The sequence below is a fragment of the Nematolebias whitei genome, chromosome 14 (assembly GCF_014905685.2).
Source record: "Nematolebias whitei isolate Nwh7 chromosome 14, NemWhi1, whole genome shotgun sequence".
Classification (NCBI taxonomy): domain Eukaryota; kingdom Metazoa; phylum Chordata; class Actinopteri; order Cyprinodontiformes; family Rivulidae; genus Nematolebias; species Nematolebias whitei.
In genome coordinates, this window is record NC_056511.1 from 9,700,546 (window position 1) to 9,709,802 (window position 9,257).

General features: G+C 40.0%; 2 protein-coding genes across 2 annotated transcripts in view; one reads left to right on the forward strand and one right to left on the reverse strand.

The window, feature by feature from the left end:
- The window catches only part of LOC119420425 (core histone macro-H2A.1), a 29,528-nt gene extending 28,389 nt beyond the window's left edge, over positions 1–1,139 (reverse strand). Inside the window, exon 1 of the mRNA XM_037687817.1 lies at positions 1,022–1,139. The gene's annotated coding sequence lies outside the window, so the exon portion shown is untranslated. The remainder of the gene's footprint in view (positions 1–1,021) is intronic.
- A 3,502-nt stretch (positions 1,140–4,641) lies between these two features.
- The window catches only part of faxdc2 (fatty acid hydroxylase domain containing 2), a 20,404-nt gene continuing 15,788 nt past the window's right edge, over positions 4,642–9,257 (forward strand). Inside the window, exons 1-3 of the mRNA XM_037687283.1 lie at positions 4,642–4,699; positions 5,945–5,985; positions 8,177–8,274. Coding sequence (XP_037543211.1) covers positions 4,675–4,699; positions 5,945–5,985; positions 8,177–8,274 — 164 coding nt within the window. The 5' untranslated portion in view covers positions 4,642–4,674. The remainder of the gene's footprint in view (positions 4,700–5,944; positions 5,986–8,176; positions 8,275–9,257) is intronic.

Consider the following 9,257-nt stretch of genomic DNA (forward strand, 5'->3'; position numbering starts at 1 on the left):
ACCCTTTTTCTTAATTATTGCAGTAGGACTTACATTTTGAAGAAGTTTTAATGCACAAGCTTTGCTTATATGAATACTTCGTACTTAAAATACTGAAAAAAATAAAGACTTATTTAACATAAAATACCACAAAATAAGATGAATATTATAAACAAATTGTTTTGTTGTTGATGACAAACTCAGCAGGGGAGACATCATGCTGCTTCTCATGAATCCCTGTGGGATTAAGTGGGTAATTTACTGAAAATCCACAACAGGATTTTTCTTAATGTCACTCCGGAGCTAAATCAATCTAAATGTCACATCTGAGCAGGAGGATGTGAATTATCATAAGATCCCCAGAGTGAACAGATGTTTTATTCATGACATCATAATCCAGTGCCTGGTTGTTTATTAAATATGCATAAAGACATTCCGATATGTGCGATAAGGAAAAACCCACGAGTGTCAGTCAGTGGGAATCACCGCCACCGTAGGCCACGCGCCCCCCCTCTTCTTCTCTGCTCTCGTGCAAACACTGCACGCGCCACATTACATTAAACGTAACGTTAACCGCGGCGGTTCCGGCATCACAAACAAACACAATCAGCGTGGTTTGAAGCAGCTGCTTCCCCCGGACAGGTGTCGGTGGGTTTATCATTATCACCGCGGCGGGCATTTCTCCGCTGACAGCCATTTCCGCATGTCAACAACCTGCCGGACGCCTCGCGCGGGTCATTTATTTCCTCCTCGGTGTGAACCGACCGACTTGCTTCTGGATTTGAGCTGTCAGACGACGCGGGGGAACGTTTTCCCGTTCGGCGGTGCTTTCGGATGGAAATAACCCCGGTGGAGCGGCGGCAGCTGCCCGCTCCTCCCCTCCCCTTCCTGCCTGTCAGCTCCAGAAACACACGGTCTCCGCGCTCGGCCTCCTCCATGACAGGAAAATAAAATAAAAAAGGCTCGAAAGGGTTCATGCTATGTCGACACGAAGCGAAAAAAAAAAGCGGACGGCGTTTGCGAACGCGCTGGTTTTACTTACAAAAGCAGCAGAGCGGAAATGTCCCCCCGTTCTCCCGGTAACAACCTGGGCAGTGTCCCCGACTCCCACAATCCACAGCGAGCTGAAGGATCCGCGCGAGCCGGCGATGCCCGCGGAGCTCGCGCGCCGAGATGATCTTTAACCCTTTACTCTTTCACGCTGCGTTCATGAAAAAACAGCCGAGCCACCACTGAACGTCTCATGACTGAGGCTACAATTTACATTTAGGCTTTCAAACAGTCTGTGAGAAATACTAATTAACCTTTGACCCCGAGGAGCCCATCATTTTAGATTATATCTTTATATGGGAAGGCGAATCTGTATGTGCAAAAGACTTGACTAAATCTTTTTCTTTCAGCTGCTCTCTTAAGGATCGCCACAGCGAGTTCTCACTAAGATTTGGAATTGTTTTTACACCAGATGCTTCCTCCTGCACTACAGACCACTGAGCTACCACAGCCATCATTGGGGAGCAGATGGTGGGAGTCAAGGGCCTTGCTCAAGGGCCCAGTGTGGGAGTCAAGGGCCTTGCTCAAGGGCCCAGTGTGGGAGTCAAGGACCTTGCTCAAGGGCCCAGTGGAGCAGTGGAGGAAAGTGTGGGTGCCTCACTTGCCCCACCCACTTTTTGATATTGTCAGTTCCAGGAGTTGAACCAACAACCGTCTGATCACAGGCTCGCCTTTTCTGGCCTCTGTGCCTCCACTTCCCACTAAACGCTAAACATTAAAGGATTTAATTAATAAAATAAAGTTGAACAAAAAAAATTGGCATTTTCTGTGAAGATTCAGTGCTAAAAATATTTTGCTGAAACCTGTTTTCTAAAAGCAGAAAACAAGTTGAAACTATCGGAACAAAAGCTAATACTAAACAATGCCTAAGCTGAAGGCTTAGCTAAAAGCTAAAACTAGCATAACAGTGGGGAAAAGGTAAAAAAAAAAAAAAAGCACATTACAGCATGTAAAAACTAAAAGTAAAAAACAATAGGTCAAACTAACAAAACAGTAAAAGTTATAACCAGCACAACAATAGTTGAGATAAAACTCAAAGGAAAAAGCTAAAAACAAAATTTGCAAAGTAGTAGCTAAAAGCTAAACTAGCAGAACAATAGTTAAAAGCTTAACCAGTAGGAAAAAAAGCTAAAATCTATCATTAGCAAAACTGTAGGTAAAAGGTCAAACTACCATAACAGTAGCTGACAGCTAATATCACCAAAACATTAACTAAAAGCTAAAAGTGGAAGATAAAATTAGCACTAAAAAGTAAGTACAAGCTCAAGCTAGTTAAACTGTGGTTAAAAGTAGAACAATAGCTAAAAACTGAAAGAGCAATTCAGTAGCTGAAAGTTAAAATAAGCTAAACTATAGGAAAAAGCTGATAATCAGAACATTAACTAAAAGCTAAAAATAGGAGCTAAAAGCTACAGTTAGCACAAAAAAGTAAGCATAAGTTCAAACAAGCCAAACGGTGGTTAAAAGCGAAACCACTAGAACAATAGCTAAAACTGAAATAATAGCAATAACAGCTGAAAGCTAAAATACCGGTAAGCTAAAATAGTGTGAGTGGTGGCACAGAGGCTAGAGAAGGTAGGCCTATGATCGAAAGGTCGCTGGTTCGACTCCCTGGACCGACAACATCAAAATGTGGGTGGAAAAAGTGAAACACCCACACCTGCCTCCCCACTCTGAGCCCCTGAGCAAGGCTCTTAACCCCAACCATCTGCTCCCAACAGGTCTCTCTTGAAAACGAGTCCTTGAAATAAGCTAAACTGTAGGAAAAAGCTGAAAATAGCAAAACAGTAGCTAAAAGCTAAAAAACCCTGAACAACAGCTTTAAGATAAAATTAGCATATAGTATCTAAAAGCTAAGAGGAAAACAATAGCTAAAGTAGTAAAACATTACGCGAAAGGTAAAAATTAAGCAAGTATGCTAAAGATTTTAAAGAGCATAAAGATTTTCAAGAACTTGAAGAGATCTCAAGGCATTTTTATGTGGAAAAAACAAATAAAAGTTAAATAATTCAACAAGCGGAAGAAAATGGATGGATAATTCAACACAATGTTAATTACAAATACTAAAATTTACAGCTGTAATGTCCCAAATAAGCTAAATGTTTTGATATCTGAACAGGTGAAATAGCTGAAAGTAAAACCCTGTGGGATAAACAAAAAACATGCTGAGTCATCGTTCACACAACAGGAGAAAACTGGAGAACTGACCATTTCTGACAAATGTTTCCAGATGTTTGATGCAGCTGCTGCAGACCCTCAGCAGAGGTCAGGCCTGAGCTGTGCACATGTTAAACCCTGTCCGTGCAGCACACTGCACTGTTTGCACCGCTCTAGAAACATGCCATAGATCTTATGCAGTCATATTCAGAAACAGAACTTTACTGTTCATACATGCATTCAGGAGGAGAGGGGGCCTTTTCAAGCCTAAGAGTTAGTGGAGAAGCATGAGCTACCACATTTACCGTCATGATACTGAGGTCATCTTCACGTGCAGCACATGTAACACATGTGATCTGTGCTGGCAGCATGAGGACTTTCGTGAGTTATTATTTCTGACGACTCTGAAAATCTTTAAAATGATCCAGTTTGTTAAAATGTGATGATTGTCACCTGGCCGGGCAACCAGCCATAGTTTTGTTTATGGTGGTGTCGGTTTGAAAACTTGATTTTTAGACTGTCATGTAGAATTTTAGATTCATTCTCAAGATTTACAATGTCCCAAACATTATACAAAGGGATTTCCCAGCTCTATGCTCAGCAGCAGAGAAAGTCAGTTTCATAGGCAGTTATATTGGTTATGCAGATGTGCATGCACGTGCAAATGCATTAAAAAAAAAAAAAAAATCAAAATACTGTATCATAAAAAAGTTCAAATTTCTTTGTCAACCATTTCCGAAAGTGAATATAGATTCACTACAATTAGAGTGAAATATTTCAAGCATTTAGTTCTTGTAATTTTGATGATTATGGTTTACAAATAATGAAAAAATAAATCAGTGTCTCGGAAAATCTGAATATTACATAGCGTTTGGTACTTTGGCAGAGTGAGCATGGTGCCGAGTCCTGCTGGAAAATAAAACCAGCATCTCCATAAAGCTCGTCAGCAACAGCAGAAGAAAGATGAACATGAACCAGCTTTTATTAACTAAACCCAACACTGTCAGCATTGTGTTGGCTAATACTGTGGTGGCCATCTTAAATTGCGGTGACTCCAAAGATTGATCAGTAGATGCACATCTAATGATTAGTTTCTGAAAACTGAATTACAATTCACCCAGTGGTTCATGAAATATTTTCCTATCAGACAAACACAGGCCAGGGCACCATCATCAAGCTGGCCTTCATGTTCCTAAAAAATAATAACGTGGTGTTTAAAGTATCATAAAGGGAAAGTGGAACAAGTGGGTCTTATTTATATAACTAAGGTCCTTTAAGTATATACATTTGGTACACGAGTGTCAACCTTCACCTGAATAAACCGTGTAAACAGCAGGAAAACACACAGGAGAAGCAGGAACAAACACTTCCGGTTTTGTCCCGTGTCAGCTGACCAGAAATCAGCCAATCAGAAGCCGCCATTCGTTGTAAATAAGACGCTGAGTTTGAGCTCGTGTCAGCGGCTGCAGGGGCAACTGAGGAGGAAACATGGTGCTGGACAAGTCCGTGAGCGGTGAGTCGGTGCTTTATGTGACTGTCAAATAAACCTGCGTGAGTGTTTATACATTTTTTAATAAAGAACGCAATGAGAAGAATGTTTTGAGTTCAGTCAAACGGAACTCATTTAAGAATTTTGAGCAGAATGTGTCTAATCCTGTTACCTTAAAGTTTTCTGACTACTTGCTTTTTTAAAATAATTTGTTTTGAAAGCCTTTAAAACTTTATAATGTATGTCTTAACAACAACCAGGATAAAAAAAACAAGGTTTCAACTGTTGACCAAGTCCTAAAGTTGTAGTTAGCCCAATTATTTTTATTTTACTAATAATTTTTAATGATATTTTAATGTAATTAATAAATGCACACAGTTACAAACTTAATGGGTGATAAATTATTGGATGGTAAAGGATAATTTATTAGTTTATAAGACCATTATGCAATAAATAAGTGCAATAAATTTAACAACACATTTTATTTGTACCGCGTGTTGTTATCTTATAAATAATACTTATTTTTAGTGATTAATTACCACATAATTGTTCTGAAAATAACCTCTAATTAAATTAATGAATCTTTATTTTTTTTAATATTCCCAGTTTTTTAAGAGCTGGATTTTGTTAGTGTAATAAAATGGTTTAAATAAATTTAAAAAAGTACAATCAAACATGAAAAAAAAAGTTAATCTATTTACAAATATTGTAAGAATTTTTCATAGTTGACATTTATACCAAATGATTGCTGAATTTGAGTTTAATCAATAACGGAAATATATTTATGCTTATATCTCGTGTTTATGCTGTTTTCTCTTAGTTTTTTTTCTCTTTTACAAAAACAGAAAGTATGACACGTTGCTCTCTACAGATTTGACTGAAAAAGTGCACACTCACTGTAAGGATGGATTAAAATGAGATTATGTTTAATCCCGCAGCTCTGATATTTCCACCAGGTTTCACAGCACTTAGATGATTATTGTACCATGAATAAAAAAAGAGTTGAATACACTAAAATATTAACATACAGCGCTCGATTATTCCACGTTTTTGTGATAGAATTAGTAGTTTATAAGCAAAATCAAACCATTTCTGAAACAGTACGTGGTTTTATAAGATTTATCTTTAAAACTGTTAAATTGTGCATGTTATTAGTTCTAACAGATGTGGTAACAGATGTGGTAACAGATGTGGTAACCGTGTTTAATGTTTACAGCTGTTATGAAACTGCTCTTAAAATCAAGATAAACTGTGGGACTGTGTTTACAGAGAGGAGGAGAGCTGAGGCGAGCACGGCCGGCAGCCGACAGGTGAGAAAACACATTTGTCCACAAATGTTGGCGTGTTAAAAAGCACATGCGTGTTGAAGACAGACGCAGTTCTGTCAAGACTTGCGTGCATTGCTTCTCATGTTTTACATTTTTTTTATACGCTCATCTTATGACAAGTCACATGGCTTGTCCGAGCTGTAAATTGATAACTCTTTAACTTAGAAATGTCAAACTGCACATCTGGACACCTCAGGGGTCAAGGAGGATCCTGACTAATTTCAAGGTTAAGATCACTGGTGACCATCCATCCATCCATCCATCCATCCATCCATCCGTCCGTCCGTCCATCCATCCATCCATCCATCCATCCATCCATCCGTCCATCCATCCATCCGTCCATCCATCCATCATCTTAACACACTTCTTCCTTTTCGGGTTTTGGGGGATCACTAGTGCCCATGTCCAGCTATCACTGTGCGAGAGGCGGGGGACACCTTGGACAGGTCGCAAGTCCATCACAGGGACACCTAGAGACAATTTAGAGTTACCAATCAGTCTAACATGCATGTTTTTAGTCTGTGAGAGGAAACGGGAGTACCCGGAGAAAACCCACGCATGCACGACGAGAACATGCAAACTCCACCAGAAAGGCCCACCAGCTGGGATTTGAACCGGGGCGACCTGCTCGCTGAGAGGCGGCAGCTCTACTAACTGCGCCACCGTGCCGCCCCAGTTTGACATCAGCGTAACAGAAATGTCAAACCCTTTGTCCCCTACCTTGTCCCTGTCTGCCCATCTATAGGACAGCCCACAGGACGTTGTCCATGTTGGAACGCCACAAATGTTTAGGACAGAAAAGGTCAACAGACCGGGACTCCACATTGGATCTCATTTGTATTAAATCCACTTCCACCAAAGACATCTCTGGTGGAGTCCACTGGTCTGACCATGAAATGGTTTTGGATCTGGTAGTCGTCAACAGGTATGTTCTTCACGTTCAGCTGATGGCTGCAGTTTCGTGTTCTTACTTTATCTTTAATTGGACTGTTTGTCCATTTATCGTCTTTATCAGTGAAATGGACCTTTCACCCCATCACAGTCAGGTAAATACTTCATAGACACGTGTATTCAGGTTGTTGTGTGAGGGAATTCATGCTTTGGGTTTTAAATACTTTGATCATTTACATACGAGTGTATTATGTACCACTGGCTGTAAAAGGTCGGATAAGATCGTCTCAGAAATCTAAACACAAATCAGAGCTTTCTGGTCCAATTTTTGGTTACAGTTTATCACTTGCTACACTTTCACCAAAGCATGTTCGACAGGTGTGAATCTTGTTTATAGCACTCGTTATGTAAAGTTCCATGTGAACCCTGTTTTGAACTGGGACTCCACCATTTGCATAAGTGACAGGTTCAACCTGAACCGTTGCATTGTTCTGTTTTTTGTTTTTGAAATTGGGACATTTGGTGCAGCCCTGCAGGAGACGTGAACAATAGATCACAACTGCAGCTTCTCAAGAGAAACATTAGGACGTGTTTTGACATGAAGAGAGGAAGTCACTGGTCAAAGACGCATGAAAGAAGAATAAAAATATTTTGTAGTAAAAGTGCTTATTTGGTAGTTTACACAAACCTTATTCTAAATTATTTGAATCTGTATAAAGTGTGATTATCGTCCTAAAAAAAAAAAAAATGGAGCGCCGAGTCCTGAGACCGTCATGACACTTGTGTAACGTTGCTCCAGAGGTTGCCATAGCAACACAGAAGCCAGCCAAGAGTAAAGGTGGCCTTTTAGAAAGTCTGGAGTGGTTTGAACTGCCTGAACTGACCTGGTTCTCTGCAATGTTGCACATAATGGTACCTTGTACTTCTGGGATCGGTGCAGAACAAACAGGCTTACGTATATTTAGCTGTTAACGGGAGATCAGGTTCAAAATCGATCTTTTAATCCATAGAAATAAAATGAACGTAGCCCTTCAGTCAGTCAACAGTTCACCACTCGGGTTGTACTTTCTGTTGTCACTTTTTGTGACTTGAAGTATGGTGGTGGTAAATTTCTGTGAAGACGTGAACATTGGAAAGACATCTGCTCTGGTTTCACAGACTCTTGTTTTTGTTTTTTCAAGAAAGTTCTTCACCAATAAGCATTTGCTTAAGAAATTCAGCACCAGCAGTTTGCACTGTTCATACATTATTGTTTGCTCTTTTTTTTTTGTACTCTGCCCAGGAGAGTCCTGGAGAACTGTGGGATTGTGTGAAGAAAGCTGCGTTCATTATTGGATCTGGGATATTGTTCTTGGCTGCATTCGGCAACTCGCTGACATGGTAGGTTCATGAAAAAAGACCTGATGGGTGGCAAAACATGATAACTGTTGAGTCGAAAGGACAAAAAAGGACATAAAATGTACTGGATGTGTGGAATGAGGAATGCAAAATGGAAAAAAATAAAGTACCAGATAGGCTAGCTGGCACCGGGTGATTCAAGACTGTGTAGAAAGTATTCACGAAAGGACAAGACATCAAATGATGCATGATGGGACGGGACATGGCTGAGCATAAACTAGTTATTGGGTTTTACATAAAACTAAACATATTATGGGAATCCAACAAACTAAACATTGATGGGGAAATGGGGAATTCAAGTGATACAACTTTATATATGAAAAACTGTATTATGGTATATAAAACTGTATGTAACTGTAGAATGTATTATAAGACTAAACATTTCAGAGCGTGACTTGATGTGGTATCGGCGTTAGAAGGTGTTGAGTTTGACATTGTGTGATGTATCTGACAGTGTGTGACTGTTTGACATTGTGCAACGGTATTTGTGTATCCGACACTAAACAATGGTTTCTGACCGGTATGGCTGCGTTTGACGTTTTGCGGCGTTGTCTTGACCGTATCTGAAAATGTGGGACGTGTTTGACGAAGTGGTGGTGTGCGAATCAATCCGAATATCAAATTTTATCAATACGGCCATTAGTATCGATGCCTAGGCCTGTCACAATAAACAATAAATCAATTAATCGCATGATAAATGAAAACTATCTACCTCGTTTTCATTAATCGGCTTTAACGTTTCTTTGTGTCTCTCTCTTTCTGAAGACGCTGAATGACAAAAAGCCAAATTCCTGTGCTCTTCACAGAGCCCTCCCTTTCTCTTTAAAATCCGTTTTAACCGTCCAAAAGCAGCTAAGCTGAGAAGCTAAGCTACGAGCTAAGCTAACAGGCTGACCTCAGGGGGGAAAAAACCTCTGAAGACACTGGATGACAAAAGGCTCAACCCCGGTGCTCTTCACTGACCC